The following is a 16,876-nucleotide window of genomic DNA, read 5'->3' on the forward strand; positions in this document are numbered from 1 at the left end:
GATCCCGGCTGGACGGCTCTGGCGGATCCTGGCTGGACAGCTCGCGGCTGGCTGACGGATCTGGCTGCTCATGGCTGGCTGACGGATCTGGCTGCTCATGGCTGGCTGACGGATCTGGCTGCTCATGGCTGGCTGACGGATCTGGCTGCTCGTGGCTGGCTGACGGATCTGGCTGCTCATGGCTGGCTGACGGATCTGGCTGCTCGCGGCTGGCTGACGGATCTGGCTGCTCATGGCTGGCTGGACGGATCTGGCTGCTCATGGCCGACTGACGGATCTGGCTGATCCTGTCTGGCGGAAGGCTCTGGCTGATCCTGTCTGGCAGAAGGCTCTGGCTGATCCTGTCTGGCAGAAGGCTCTGGCTGATCCTGTCTGGCGGAAGGCTCTGGCTGATCCTGTCTGGCGGAAGGCTCTAGCGGCTCCCGGTCTGGCGGACGGCTCTGATGGCTCATGGCAGACGGGCGGCTTTGCAGGCTTTGGGCAGACGGGCAGTTCAGGCCCCGTTGGGCAGACGGCAGACTCTGGCCGTCTGAGGCGCATCGTAGGCCTGGTGCGTGGTGCCGGAACAGGAGGTACCGGGCTGAGGACACGCATCTCAGGGCTAGTGCGGGGAGAAGCAACAGGGCATGCTGGACCCTGGGGACGCACCGTAGGCCTGATGCGTGGTGCCGGAACTGGAGGTACCGGGGCTGAGGACACGCATCTCAGGGCTAGTGCGGGAAGCAGCAACAGGGCATGCTGGACCCTGGGGACGCACCGTAGGCCTGATGCGTGGTGCCGGAACTGGAGGTACCGGGCTGAGGACACGCATCTCAGGTCTAGTGCGGGAGTCGGAACAGGGCATGCTGGACCCTGGGGACTCCCATAACGCCTAGTGCGGGGAGCCGGAACAGGGCATGCTGGACCCTGGGGGACTCACCTCACGCCTAGTGCGGAGAGCAGGAACAGGCCGGGCTGGGCTGGCGGCGCGCACCGTATCCCTGGTGCGAGTGGCCGGAACAGGCCGGGCCGGGCTGGCGAGCGCACCGTATCCCTGGTGCGTGGAGTAGGAACAGGCCGGGCTGGGCTGGCGACGCGCACCGTACACTTGGTGCGGATGGCAGGAACAGGCCGAACCGGGCTGGCGACGCGCACCGTACACTTAGTGCGAGGGGCCGGAACAGGCCGTACCGTACGGGGAACACACACTACTGGCTTCAACCGAGGATCAGGAACGGGCCGGACCGGACTGGCAACACACATCAGTCCTTCACGCCGTGCCACACACACTTCCCTCCTTCTACTCGCCAATAGCCCCCTTGACCTGGTAGCCTCCTGAATCCGTCCCTTCTCTGCCTCCGTCAGCCCCCTTAACCTGGCAGCCTTCTGACTCTGCCTTGTGGCAGCCTCCTGCTGCTCAGTCGCCCAAGCCATGTGCCCCCCCCAAAAAATTTCTTGGGGTTGCCTCTCGTCCTTCCGACGTTGGCTCTGCCGACGCCGTTGCTCCTCTCTCCGTCGCCTCTCCTCTGTCTCGCTCCATGGACGGCGATCCATGCCATCCAGGATTTCTTCCCACGTCCAGGACCCTTTACCGTCCAAAAGCTCTTCCCATGTCCAGACCCTCGGCTCCTGGACACGCTGCTTGGTCCTTTGATGGTGGGTTTTTCTGTCACGATCGTCTGAAGCAGGAGACCAATGCGCAGCGTTGTGAGTGAACATGATGACTTTATTTATAAAAGCAACCACGAAAAAACAACAAAAGACGATACGTGAAGTTCTCTATGACACCGACTGAACATAGCACAAGGAAACAAAAACCCACAAACACAAGGAGAAAAACACACAGAATATATATGGCTCCCAATCAGAGATAACGAGCCGACAGCTGACACTCGTTACCTCCGATTGGGAGTCATTAACCAATCACCAAAAAACACAAACAAATGAAACTCACCCAACCCAACACCACCAAATGAAATACACCTGGCTCTAACACACAGTCCCGGAGCCAGAGTGTGACAGGTGGCATGTCTTGTGGGGTACGCATGGGTGTCTGAGCTGTGTGGTAGTAGTTTAAACAGACAGCTCGGTGCATTCAACATGTCAAATACAAGTAGTGACGAAGTCAATCTCTCCTCTACTTTGAGCCAGGAGAGATTAACATGCATATTATTAATGTTAGCTCTCCGTGTACATTTACGGCCAGCCATGCTGCCCTGTTCTGGGCCAATTGTAATTTTCCTAAATTCCTCTTTGTGGCACCTGACCACATGACTGAACAGTCGTCCAGGTGAAACTAGGGCCTGTAGGACCTGCCTGGTTACTAGTGTTGTTAAGAAAGCAGAGCTGCGCTTTATTATGGACAGGCCTCTCCCCATTTTAGCTACTTTTGCGTCAAAATGATTGACCATGACAGTATACCCACCAGGGTTACACCCTCCCAATCTGTCTGTAACCCCGCTCTTGACACACACAACAAAGAACGCACACACCAATGCACACACATGCACCAACGCAAGCACGCGCATACACAAACACCTTAAGTTTGGGATCAGATGTCCACATATTGCTGACCACAAGGCTAAATGATGGCATCCCGTTATAGTAGATACAGTGCCTTCAGAAAGCATTCATACATAGCATTCATAAATGAGATATTCCACATTTTGTTGTGTTACAGCCTGAATTCAAAATTGATTAAATATATTTGTTTCTCACTCATATACAGTGGGGAAAAAAGTATTTAGTCAGCCCCCAATTGTGCAAGTTCTACCACTTAAAAAGATGAGTGAGGCCTGTAATTATCATCATAGGTGCACATCAACTATGACAGACAAATAGAGATTTTTTTTCTCCAGAAAATCACATTATAGGATTTTTTATGAATTTATTTGCAAATTATGGTGGAAAATAAGTATTTGGTCACCTACAAACAAGCAAGATTTCTGGCTCTCACAGACCTGTAACTTCTTCTTTAAGAGGCTCCTCTGTCCTCCACTTGTTACCTGTATTAATGGCACCTGTTTGAACTTGTTATCAGTATAAAAGACACCTGTCCACAACCTTAAACATTCACACTCCAAACTCCACTATGGCCAAGACCAAAGAGCTGTCAAAGGACACCAGAAACAAAATTCTAGACCTGCACCAGGCTGGGAAGACTGAATATGCAATAGGTAAGCAGCTTGGTTTGAAGAAATCAACTGTGGGAGCAATTATTAGGAAATGGAAGACATACAAGACCACTGATAATCTCCCTCGATCTGGGGCTCCACGCAAGATCTCACCCCGTGGGGTCAAAATGATCACAAGAACGGTGAGCAAAAATCCCAGAACCACACGGGGGACCTAGTGAATGACCTGCAGAGAGCTGGGACCAAAGTAACAAAGCCTACCATCAGTAACACACTACGCCGCCAGGGACTCAAATCCTGCAGGGCCAGACGTGTCCCCCTGCTTAAGCCAGTACATGTCCAGGCCCGTCTGAAATTTGCTAGAGTGCATTTGGATGATCCAGAAGAGGATTGGGAGAATGTCATATGGTCAGATGAAACCAAAATATAACTTTTTGGTAAAAACTCAACTCGTCGTGTTTGGAGGACAAAGAATGCTGAGTTGCATCCAAAGAACACCATACCTACTGTGAAGCATGGGGGTGGAAACATCATGCTTTGGGGCTGTTTTTCTGCAAAGGGACCAGGACGACTGATCCGTGTAAAGGAAAGAATGAATGGGGCCATGTATCGTGAGATTTTGAGTGAAAACCTCCTTCCATCAGCAAGGGCATTGAAGATGAAACGTGGCTGGGTCTTTCAGCATGACAATGATCCCAAACACACTGCCCGGGCAACGAAGGAGTGGCTTCGTAAGAAGCATTTCAAGGTCCTGGAGTGGCCTAGCCAGTCTCCAGATCTCAACCCCATAGAAAATCTTTGGAGGGAGTTGAAAGTCTGTGTTGCCCAGCGACATTCCCAAAACATCACTGCGCTAGAGGAGATCTGCATGGAGGAATGGGCCAAAATACCAGCAACAGTGTGTGAAAACCTTGTGAAGACTTACAGAAAACGTTTGACCTGTGTCATCGCCAACAAAGGGTATATAACAAAGTATTGAGAAACTTTTGTTATTGACCAAATACTTATTTTCCACCATAATTTGCAAATAAATTCATAAAAAATCCTACAATGTGATTTTCTGGATTTTTCTTTCTCAATTTGTCTGTCATAGTTGACGTGTACCTATGATGAAAATGACAGGCCTCTCTCATCTTCTTAAGTGGGAGAACTTGCACAATTGGTGGCTGACTAAATACTTTTTTCCCACACTGTACATACACACAATTCCTCATAATGACGTGAAAATATGTTTTTAGAAATGTTTGCAAATGTATTGAAAATGAAATACAGAAATATCTAATTTACATAAGCACCTTTTGCAGCGATTACAGTCTTTCTGGGTACGTTTCTAAGAGCTTTCCACAACTGGATTGTGCAGCATTTGCCCATTATTCTTTAAAAAATTATTCACGTTCTGTCAAATTGGTTGTTGATCATTGCTAAATAACTATTTTCAGGTCTTGTCATAGACTTTCAAGTAGATTTACGTAGAAACTGTAACATGGCCTCTCAGAAACATTCACTGTCTTCTTGGTAAGCAACTGCAGCGTAGATTTGGCCTAGTGTTTTAGGTTATTGTCCTGCTGAAAGGTGAATTCATCTCCCAGTGTCTGGTGGAAAGCAGACTGAACCAGGTTTTCCGCAAAGATTTTGCCTGTGCTTAGCTCCATTCCACTTATTATTTATCCTGAAAAACTCCCCAGTCCTTAACAATTACAAGCATATCCATAACATGATGCAGCCACCACTATGCTTGAAAATATGGAGAGTGGTACTCAGTAATGTGTTGTATTGGATCCATCCTCAGTTTTCTCCTACCACAGCCTTTAAACTCTAACTGTTTTTAATCACCATTGGCCTCATGGTGAAATCCCTGAGAGGTTTCCTTCCTCTCCGGCAACTGAGTTATCTTTGTAGTGACTGGGTTTATTGATACACCACCCAAAGTGTAATTAATAACTTCACCATGCTCAAAGGGATAGTCAACGTCTGCTTTTTAAATAGGTGCTCTTCTTCGCGAGGCATTGGAAAACCTCCCTGGTATTTGTGGCTGAATCTGTGTTTGAAATTCACTGTTCGACTGAGGGACCTTACAGATAATTGTATGTGTGGGGTACAGAGATGAGGTAGTCATTCAAAAATCATGTTAAACACTATTATTGCACACAGAGTGAGTCCATGCAACGTATTATGTGACTTGTTAAGCAAATGTTTACTCCTGAACTTATTTACGCTTGCCATAACAAAGGGGTTGAGTACATATTGACTCAAGACATTTCAGCTTTTCATTTTTAATGAATTTGTAAAAATGTCCAAAAACATAATTCCACTTTGACATTATGGGGTATTGTGCATAGGCCAGTGACAAAACAAATCTAAATTGAATATACTTTAAATTCAGGCTGTAACACAACAAAATGTGGAAAAAGTCCAGGAGTGTAAATACTTTCTGAAGGCACTGTATCTGTGCGGATCCCAATACAAGATGTTAAAAAAATGCACTGGTCTAATTTGAAAGCCTTCTCTACAGTCCAGCCTGAAGAGAATAGAGGTGACTGAGAAGTAGTAATATTACGAGGCCTTTACAGATTCTCCATTCATCCATCTCTGGATTAGCCTACTGCTGCCACTCCAGTCACATCTGACACTGACTGCGACAGAGAGGCCTGCATAATTCCTGATTTACCTCCAATCCTGTCCCGTCCATCCAGCTCCCACGGAACACAGCTAGGCCGCAACATCCTCTCTGTCCTCCACACCAGGGGGAAAGTCCATGTCCTCCTTCCTTCCTCCCTCTTTCACTCTCCCTCTCTCCGCTGATGCTGCTTCCGTTTGCTTATCCCAGATGAGGGATTCAGATTACCATGGAAAACTGTCCCCGCCCCTGTCCCCTTCCCCCACCTCTCCCGCCCTCCTCAGCCTCCTGCTGGTGACCCGCACTTTGTTCCACCCTGCCCCGCCCACTAACGACCCCACCAGGGGTCACACGGCACGCCAGATGGGCCATCTCTCTCTGGGCCACACGCCACCCAGCCAATCACCAGCCATGACACCACTACACAGTGTAATCATATAGGTTGAATCCTCCTGTATTACAGTGCTAATACATGATTGTGAAATGGCGCAATATGTAATGCCTCTGACAATATTGTTGTAATCCTTTGAAACCTTGATCAGAGTCAGCGGTGTTAAGGGATTCTGAGTAGGAGTCTGTCTATCCACATATCTCACCATACAACATTCCTGGCACACATCTAGTAGCAGATCCAGGTCCACTCATCCTGCAGTAGCGCAACTATAGTCCAGTATGTCATCTTAGATAGAGCTACAGAGAACCACACTTGAATGTGATAATCACTGTCATTAACGATAATGACATGCACGTTATCTGTCACTCCCTGATCTGTTTCACCTGTCTTTGTGATTGTCTCCACCCCCCTCCAGGAGTTGCCCATTTTCCCCATTATCCCAGTGTATTTATACCTGTGTTCTCTGTTTGTCTGTTGCCAGTTCGTTTTGTTTCGTCAAGCCTACCAGCGGTTTTCCCCTTGCTCCTGTCTTTCTCAAGTTCCTGTTTTCTAGTTTTCCCGGTTTTGACCATTCTGCCTGCCCTAAACCTGAGCCTGCCTGCCGTTCTGTACCTTGTCACATTATTGACCTTTGCCTGCCCTGACCCTGAGACTGCCTGCCGTTCTGTATCATTTGGACTCTGATCTGAATTACTGACCTCTGCCTGCCCTTGACCTGTTGTTTGCCTGCCCCCTGTTTTTGTAATAAACTTTTGTTACTTCAACACTGTCTGCATCTGGGTCTTCTCCTGAAACGTGATATTATCAGCCACTTCAGCTTCCATCCCTGCAAGACATTCAGTCAGCCAGGTGTGTGTGTGTGTGTGTGTGTGTGTGTGTGTGTGTGTGTGTTGAAAGTGAGAATTAGTTGAACCTGCAGCCATCTATAGATGTCAGTTAGTAAGGCTCTTTGGGAACTGCAATATGACATTGTTTGACTACATAAAACACCAACGCACACTGAAAGGTACACATACTGTCAAAATAACTGACATTACACCTCTGGGATTATAGACATTCCAAGAAGGGAGCCTTTTTCTCTAAGACATTTTTTTCTTCATCAGAATGGACCTTTCATTATCAATCTCAAGTAAAACAACTGAGGCAATAAAGTTCCAGTGGCTTCATGCAGCTGCCTGCCAGAGACATATGGACAGACAAGCATCAGAGGGATGAAAGGAAACCAATTAGCTCTTACCCCACACCCTGTCACCTGCCTCTCTACTCATCCACATCGTGATGGAGTAGCCTCTTCAGCCCGCTCATTTCGCCCAATTAAAGTCTGGATGCATATTACCATACACTCATTACTTGTCTCTCACAATGACAAAGCATGCGTCCCTCTGCTGCTGTATTGCTCATGGCATTAGCACTGAAGGCTCCAGGGCTGCATCATTCACACAAACATGCACACACCCCCACTAGCACAAAGACTCTTGAGAAAACACTCAATATAATCTATAAGTCACCAGCTGATGAAAAATGCATTACAGTTCTCTTCCTTGACCGTGTCAATTAAAACATATTCCAGAGAGAAATCGTGTTACCAGAATTGGAGTAATCTTATAATCTTAATTGTCTTTTTGTTTGGTATTCTGCATGGTCATCTACAGAGAATGCACCACCCTAAACTGCATCAGGGCTGCTCTGTCATTGAACAGTCCATTACTCACATACATCATATTCTCTCTCTCTCTCTCTCTCTCTCTCTCTCTCTCTCTCATAGTGCTGGAAAAGCAGGCCACAGCCAAGAATATTTTCCCATCAAATACCACAAATGCTATCTGTGCTTGTAAAGGATTATAAATCAACTTTGGACAAGGCTGTTGTTTTAAAGTTCTGGACAACCCTTGAACAAAGAAATGGAAAATAAAGAAACACAAGTTTGCAAGAAAACACACAGACAATTGAAAATGTGACTGTGCCAGCCAACTGGTGAAAGAAACAAAGTACTTGAATGCCACTTCCACAGTGAAGACTCAAGAGGCATAACTAGCACCGTCACAAAGCAAATGGCAAACACCCTCTTTAAAAAACCCTGCCTCACATACACAGCCACAACCCACCAATGTCAAAGCCACCAAAACAACCACCGTTACAATTCCACAAAGAAAGATCCAAACACGTCCACAAAGGCGTAACACTAATGTCACATCGACAAAGGCTTAACACTAATGTCACGTCGACAAAGGCTTCACACTAATGTCACGTCGACAAAGGCTTAACACTAATGTCACGTCGACAAAGGCTTAACACTAATGTCACGTCGACAAAGGCTTAACACTAATGTCACGTCGACAAAGGCTTAACACTAATGTCACGTCGACAAAGGCTTAACACTAATGTCACGTCGACAAAGGCTTAACACTAATGTCACATTGACATTGACATGATGGAGGACATTAACAAAGATAACACTCCAAATGCTGGACTGCTCACTACGAACTAAACGAGCGTCACGCGCTAATGGAATGTGTGTATGGCCTTGCTCAAGCTGTCTAATCACTTCATCTGCATAGGACAGACGACACACTTGGCGGGAAACTAAATTCCCACATTCCCACTTCCAAAAACACTTTGCAAAACTTCTGGACCATAAAACCTCCCTGACATGTGTATGTAATTATTGTGGAGAGATGTTTGATTCCACAACAGGATCCAGGAATTCCCCCTCTGGATTGGATTAAGAATTGGGTTGGGAATGGGAGAGGCCATCTAGATAGATTGGTAAAAATGTGTTGGCTTGTCAGATGCCAATAAGACAGTAATTGAAATGTAAACACAGGGGGTGCAGAAATGCAGCTATCTTTACTCTCAGAGGGGAAACTGATCTCATCAGTTAAGTCTGATGGGTAAAGAACCACATGCTCTATACCGTATGACCCGTACATGCTTTACTATACAATACTGTACAGCACATGTGCACTGGAATGAAATTATTACAAACCTGATCATCTAGACTGATAATGACTTTACTTACTGCTGCAGCACTGTTCTATGCAGGTACTTGTACTTTATTTATTCATTAAGGCCAGCCAAACAGTATGGGAACATAGTGAAACCAGCAGAAACCTGATTGGGCTCTCATTGACTTTCTGAAAAGGTCAACACTCCCCAGCAAACCAAAATTGGTTCTTTGAAAGTCCCCAGAACATTTGTTAGGTCCTGGTAAAAGTTCTCATATCACAAAAACTGTCCAGTCGTGCTGATGATTATAGAATGTTTGCATTTGTATATTTCGTATGTTCTTTAAAGGTTCCCAGAATATTTCTTTAGGTTGTGGTAATATTGTTGGGATATGACAAGAGATAGGGTCCTAAAACACTAAAACTGTCAGGTTGTGCTGACATTCAGATAATGTTTGTATCAGGGTGCACAAAACATTCCTTTGATGTTGCAAGAATGTTGACAGAACAGACGTTCTGAATTCTTTAAAGGTTCCCAGAACATGTAATTAGGTTGTGGGAAAGTGTGGGTACATTATGAGAGATAGGTTCCCAAAACACAAAATATGTTCAGTTGTGATGACATTCATACAATGTTTAAGTTAGGTTACACAGGACATTCCTATAATGTTGTAAGAATGCTGACAGAACACTTGGTCTAAGTTCTTTAATGATTCCCGGAACATTTAATTAAGTTATGTGAGTTGTCTGGGTTGTTGCAAGAATATTCTAGTGATATTCACATAGGTTGCACAGAACATTCCCACAATGTTGCACAATGTTCCACAATTTCCAAATAAGTCAGTTTTTATGACGTTCATAGCGTTAATTTGTTTTAGGTTTAACATTTCAATAATATTTAGAAAATGTTATATTTCAGTTTTACCTAATATTACCACAACATTCTCAGCATGCAAATGTGTAGCTCCTTAAAGCATAAGAAAGCAGATTGGTAAATCCCCATTATGTTTTTCCTCCAGATTTAATGTCAAGTTCGCATTTGAAGGTGATATAGAGACACATGGCATTTTAATTTAATGAACAGCATTTAATAATACAAACACAACCATCTTTTTTTGCACTTCATATGCTGACAATCTGCAAATAGGGGGTTTGAACCTGCAATGTTTGATTCCTAAACCAGGTCTTTTACTCTCTGTGCCACCAGGGAAGCTCTCTTCCATCTTATATTTTCAGTACATAGCTTTGGCAGTACGGTCAATCAGGAATTCCATGCTTCCTTTTTAGCCTTCTTAGACATAACTAACCCAGGGAAATAATGGTAACTGGGTTATTCACCATCACTTCACCCATCCTCTTTATATGCTGCGGACTTCTGGGCCCATATTTACAAGGTATCCAAGACTAAGAGTGCTGATCTAGGATCACTTTTGCTTTTCACATCATGAAAAATAAGACGGGGGACCATATCAAGCGTCTCAAAGTATGAATTATATCAGGTGCGTTTTTAAAAAGTTGAACATAACATTTTTTACACAATGTTATATTATCTACAGTTAGTCAATTTCTGACTTTATAAGTCTGAAGAAATAAAGACATCCTCTCTTTTAGTGTTTTTCAAAAGAAACATGGTTAAAGAATATGTGAGATTGAACCTGCAATCTTCAGCTCTGCAGTCAAATCATTAACCCTCTGCCCTACCAGGGGATAACTGTGGTATTGGGGGGGTTCAGTCTAATAGGGTCAATCAGGACACCGAACACAACTTCTGAGTTATTAAAATGTTCCTATCCTCTTCATATGCTGTGAGACTCAATACTATAACCTCTGTTACCTCACCCATAAGAGGTGCTGCTCTCCACTTTCCTCTTGTTACAGTGTGAAGTCTGTCTCTGTCTCCTCTCTTCAATTGAACCACATTTTTTTTCTCTCTACTCATGTGAGCTTGTTGCGTTTTCACACCCTTTGAAAATGACATTCTCTCAGGGAGAACAGGGTGAAAACACATCTCAGGCTGTCATCGAGGGAATTCAGCTAATGTGGGTCAAACTGTTCTGTGTGTGTGGGACCAAACTAAGAATGGGGAAGACAGACACACAGATACATACATGCAGGCACACACACAGTTCATCCAGCTCTTGCAGCTAACTGGGTAAAAGCAGAGCACTCTCACCAGGGAGAGACTTTCCTTTAGGACTGTAGGTGTGGTTTTACCCCACCGGTAAATTACCCCCTAATAACAGCCTAATGATACCTATGTTTGCCGTTGTTAGAACAGTACTGAGGCACCATGCTTTATGGACTGCTCTAAAAATCTATCCCTCCCTTCCCCCAACCCCAGCCTGTTGGTCCATTAGGAGCAGTGAGACCATGGAGTGTTGTTCCCTTCTCTCCTCTCCTCTCTCCAGATTGCCTCACTGAGCCACCAGCCATGCACAGTAAATTACCCACACTCCTCTCCTCTCATGTGGACGATTGAGCCGGCATGCTCTGGCCCTGGGGCACACATTAACCGTATAAAGGAAAAGTAATAACGTCTGTCTCAGCTCACACACCATGGAATAACCATGGGAGAATTTATCTCCCTCCTCAAGACAGAGTGACAGACAGCATCTCCCATCTCTCCTCAGCATATACAGGCTTTGATGGCCCAACCTTCACCATGTCATTTGGAGGAAATAGACCAATTTCAAGTTTCATTCCCATTAGCTCTCTCTCTCTCTCTGGTACAGTGCACATTTGCCCGCCGCCCGCCTGTGGAAATATGGAAGGGTTTCACGGAGCAGGCTGGATGGAACAGAAGCGTTTCTGGTTTGGGGAGCACATTTCTGGACGGAGCGAGCAGCTGAGTCTCTGGTCGTGGTTAATTAGAGGGGTTTGTGGGAAACCTTTCAGTCTGAATCCCCCCGAAACCACACATCCACCAGTTGGAACGGCCATGCTGAATGGAATTCATTGTTCGGTTGCCAGAATGGAAGATTCCACCACTAGAATATGTCCTCTAAGGAGCTGTTATGAGCCTGACTATGAGAAGGCCAATATGGGCAACAGTAGAGGGTGGGCCCCCGGAATAATAATGGGAGAGGGATTGAATGGGAGGGTTTAGAATAGGCATTAAGCACTGTCTCAGAGACTGAGGGCTGGGTGTGCCTGGCTGGGAGTTACAGTACTATAAAGGGTGGGAAGTCTGTATTTAGGGTAGGAATTGGAGTATAGAGTTTAGGGATGGTTGGTATTGATATTAAAGGGGATGGTCTGATTTGGATGTCAGTATGCCATCTCAACTGCCTGAAGTTGGAGTGTATTTACACAATTTTAAGTGTAGTAACATTAGTGAGAGAGGACAGTGATGGATGTAACGACCTGACAAGGATTAGTTAGCTCACAAGTCCTTGACCACAACTGTCTAAACTTTGTCTTCCAAATAGTTCATGTTTCAACCTCCTGGGGTAATAGTAAGTAAACACATCTGGTTTGAGGAGGCATGCAGACAGACAGTATAAACACATTCCATTTACAGACATACAGGAACACAGGCCTCGGAGAAGATAAACTGTGTGTGGTTGTGTGCTTGTGTGTGTGGTTGTGTGCTTGTGTGTGTGGTTGTGTGCTTGTGTCTCACGTGCCGTCATAATGTCAGGGTAATTGGGATCCAGGTCAATATTTGTGTAGAGCCTCCTCAGCTTACAAAACTGAGAAACCTGCTAGCACTTTTCAGAGGCAGACAAAAATAATTCAAAAGGAGGAAGAGACTCCTGTAATAATGATGTGTCAAATGTACTCAGAACCGATTTTCATGTGATGGAAAGAGAGAGCATTGATGTTGATGACTTTACGACACAAAATAAATGACTAAAACTTTCAAGGTGCACACAGTATTAGAATCACTAAATCATGGTTGTTGTCATATAAAGTTGCTCAAATTGATTAATCCAAACTTGTATTTGATTAGTTCCAGGGTTATTGGGAACAGACTGGAGCAGTGAGCAGTGGAGTGCAGTGTTTAAAACATCACCACTGTCTGCTGCAGTCTGGGAGGAGAGAAGGTATCTAGAAAAACTCTATGGGAGGTCAATTAGAAGTGCCCAACAGGACTCCATTGGCATTCATTTAGGTAGAATACATCTAACAGAGTTTTCTGTGAATGACAGCTGGGCTGCAGCGCAAACCAGCACGCACTTAGCCTGACACCTGGACTTGATGTATGCGTGGGTAACTCCAACTTTCGTATAAATCATGAATCGATGTCAACTGAGGATTTGTGTGAAAGTTTGAGTTACGCTGAGCATTTTCCAAGTCACGATTCAGCCCTCGGGCTATACTTCAAGTTGAACACAGTCGGGTCTGGTGTGTGTAATAATAATAACTTGGTGGGTGCTTATATTTGTCCTATTTCACACATGTCCAAGTGTGTATTCATACACATGTGTGAATTGGAAATGTGTTTTTTGCATATACAGTGGGGTCTGGAATTATTGGATCCTTAATAAAGATGAGCAAAAAAGACTGTATAAAATAAATAATACAAATACTGAACTGTATTGTATGCAAAACATTTTTTACATTCTTATTCTTTTATACTAATACAATTACTCAGAGAAATATATTTTGCTTAACAAGTAATAAAAACAATTCTCAAAAAGATAGGGTCAAAATGATTGGCACCCCTGTTTTCAAAACTGCGCCTTTTTCTAAAATGTTTAATGAGATTGGAAAACACTTAGACCATTCCTCCATCTTTTCAGAACCTTGATATCCTTCATCTGCGCTTATGGACTGCCCTCTTCAATTCAAACCACAGGTTTTCAATTGGGTTCAAGTCCGGAGACTGGGCCATTGCAAAATGTTGATTTCGTGGTCAATTAACAATTTCTTTGTGGATTTTGATGTGTGCTTGGGGTTATTGTCTTGCTGGAAGATCCACTTGCGGCCAAGTTTCAGCTTCCTGGCAGAGGCTACCCGGTTTTTGGCTAAAATGTTCCGGTACTGTTAGGCCTACTGCTGCTAGGTAGCTCTCTCTCTGCTCTCTCCCTCCCCTCTGTCTGTCCTTGATTGCAGGAGTGAAGTCTGGTGTGCGGGAGTCAGGGTTCCAGCTGCAGCTCATTCACCATAATCACCTCAGCCTTTAAGACCCGGTCAAACTTTCCACTCATCGTCAGATCATAGTCAAGACAACCATATATTTGGAACCTGACTCCTGCCTCCGCTTCACTCCTGCCACCACCATCCTGCTCTCCACTATCGGGCCTCTCCTTTGGACTCACCACGGACACTAGGACATTACGGTACCACACCTGCCCTGACCTGGATCTGTACCCTCCCTGTAACCTGGACTTGCTCTTCCCCATTTATTGGAAACCTGGACTATTGAACATTATAATAAACCTGTTAAAACTTCTCTGGCTTGGTGTACTTGTCTGCATTTGGGTTCTATCCAGTTAAATCATAACAGTATGATCTGACCAACATGAACCCAGCAGACAGTAGCTCGGATACCACCCCAGAGTGCACTCAAATTTGGACTGCCATAGCCAATCAGGGCATTCTACTTGGCCAACATGATACCCTGTTTAAGACGATTGCTGAGGACAGTCAGGTGCTGCTTAATCAGGTTCAATTACTCACCAATCAAGTGTCTGCTCTTACTACCCCTTCAGCCCAGATCAGAGAGCCTTTTGTTCCTGCTCCAGAGCGCTATGACGGGAACATGGGAACCTGTGGCGATTTTTTGACTCAATGCTCGTTAGTGTTTGAACAACAGCCCCTCACCTACGCCTCAGAAAGAGCCCGTATTGCCTACCTTATCAACTCTACTAGCGGTTCCGCTCGTGCCTGGGGATCCGCGGTCTGGGAGAGTCAGTCGGACATTTGCAACGCTTACGTGGCCTTCACCACGGAGATGAGGAAGGTTTTTGACCACCCCGTACGAGGCAAGGAGGCTGCGAAACGGTTGTTTTCTCTTCGGCAGGGGGCTCGTAGTGTGGCGGAGATGGCAGTGGAGTTTCGGACTTTAGCAGCAGTGAGTGGTTGGAATGACGAGGCATTACAAGGAGTGTTCATCAATGCTTTGTCTGAGACTTTAAAAGATGAATTGGTGTCATATGATGAATCGCCTACGCTGGATAATCTTATTTCACTCACTATCAGGTTGGATAACCGGATTCGGGAGCGCCGCCGGGAGAGGAGTGTTAGTTCCAAGCAACCTGTCTGTCATCAACAAACTCCTTCCTGCATCGTCCCTACGGAGAGAGCCGTGTCTTCCCGAGTCGATACGAGGAGCACTGAACCCGAAGCCATGGAGGTGGGTCGTGCACGGTTGTCCTCAGAGGAGCGTGCACGTCGTATTCAGGCTCGGGTCTGCCTGTATTGTGGAGAAGCTGGTCATTTCGTTCCTTCCTGCCCAGTTCGTCCGGGGAAAAGGGCCGGCTCATCATTTATGGGAGAAGTTTTGGTGAGCCGAGCAGCGGATTCTTCCTCTTCTCCCCGCATTCTGCTCCAGGCATCCCTCCAGTGGCAGTCCCAGAATTTCTCTGTTAGTGCGCTGATTGACTCTGGTGCCGACGAAAGCTTTTTGGATAGAGAGTGGGCTCAACAAATGGATTTGGAGACTGTTCCTATGGACTGTCCGCTGCAGGCTAAGGGTCTAAATGGACAATTGTTGACCCGCATTACCCATCAGACTGTTCCTGTTTGTCTTAGAGTGTCGGGAAATCATCAGGAGAACATTCAATTCCATATTATCGACTGCCCACAGACTCCCCTGGTCCTTGGTATCCCCTGGCTCATAAAACACAATCCACACATTGATTGGGTGACAGGTAGCATTGTTTCATGGAGCACATTTTGTCATGTGAATTGTTTGTGTTCTGCTCAGACTCCTGCCAGTACTGTGCCTCAACCTCCACTGGAGTCCATGGATCTTTCTGCTGTTCCTGACGTGTATCATGACCTGGCATCCGTTTTTCTGCAAACACAGAGCTACTTCTCTTCCTCCTCACCGGCCTTACGACTGCGCCATTGACCTCCAGCCAGGAGCCCCGCTCCCCAGCAGTCGCCTGTACAATCTCTCCCGGCCGGAGACGGAGGCTATGGAGAACTACATTCGGGACTCCTTGGCGGCAGGTATTATGCGTCCTTCCTCGTCACCTGTAGGAGCGGGATTCTTTTTTGTTGCTAAGAAGGATAAGACCCTCAGACCCTGTATTGATTACCGTGGACTTAACAACATCACCATTAAGAACAAGTATTCTCTGCCTTTGATTAATTCTGCTTTTCCCCTCCTTCATGGTGCTACCATCTTTACGAAACTGGATCTACGAAATGCGTATCACCTGGTGCGCATTCGTAAGGGTGATGAATGGAAGACTGCCTTCAACACACCCTTGGGACATTTTGAGTATCGGGTTATGCCTTTTGGGTTGTCTAATGCCCCTGCTGTTTTTCAGGCACTAGTCAATGATGTCCTTCGGGACATGTTGAATCGGTTTGTTTTTGTCTATCTGGATGATATCTTGATTTTCTCAGAGTCCTCCCAGGAACATGAACTGCATGTGCGCCAGGTGTTGCAAAGGTTGTTGGAGAACAAACTGTTTGTGAAGATGGAGAAATGTGAATTTCATGTGTCTGAGACCTCTTTTGGGTTACATCATAGCTCAGGGGAGCTGCGGATGGACCCAGCTAAGATCTCTGCTGTCACGGACTGGCCAGCTCCCTCTACCCGCAAACAACTTCAACGATTCCTGGGGTTTGCGAACTTCTATAGGAGGTTCATCAAGGACTACAGCCGCATTGCGGCGCCACTCACCGC

At 45.8% G+C, this 16,876-nt stretch overlaps 1 protein-coding gene across 7 annotated transcripts in view; it reads right to left on the bottom strand.

Moving 5' to 3' along the window:
• kaznb (kazrin, periplakin interacting protein b) overlaps positions 1 to 16,876 on the bottom strand; it is a 172,048-nt gene that overhangs the window by 81,217 nt on the left and 73,955 nt on the right. The window contains exon 1 of one of the 7 annotated variants that reach the window (XM_041892798.2): positions 5,782 to 5,915. The exons of the other annotated variants lie outside the window; for them this stretch is intronic. Coding sequence (XP_041748732.1) covers positions 5,782 to 5,836 — 55 coding nt within the window. The 5' untranslated portion in view covers positions 5,837 to 5,915. Of the gene's footprint in view, positions 1 to 5,781; positions 5,916 to 16,876 lie in introns of those variants that run through there. 7 annotated transcript variants of the gene reach the window in all.

The sequence above is a fragment of the Coregonus clupeaformis genome, chromosome 12, assembly GCF_020615455.1.
Source record: "Coregonus clupeaformis isolate EN_2021a chromosome 12, ASM2061545v1, whole genome shotgun sequence".
In the NCBI taxonomy this organism is placed as follows: domain Eukaryota; kingdom Metazoa; phylum Chordata; class Actinopteri; order Salmoniformes; family Salmonidae; genus Coregonus; species Coregonus clupeaformis.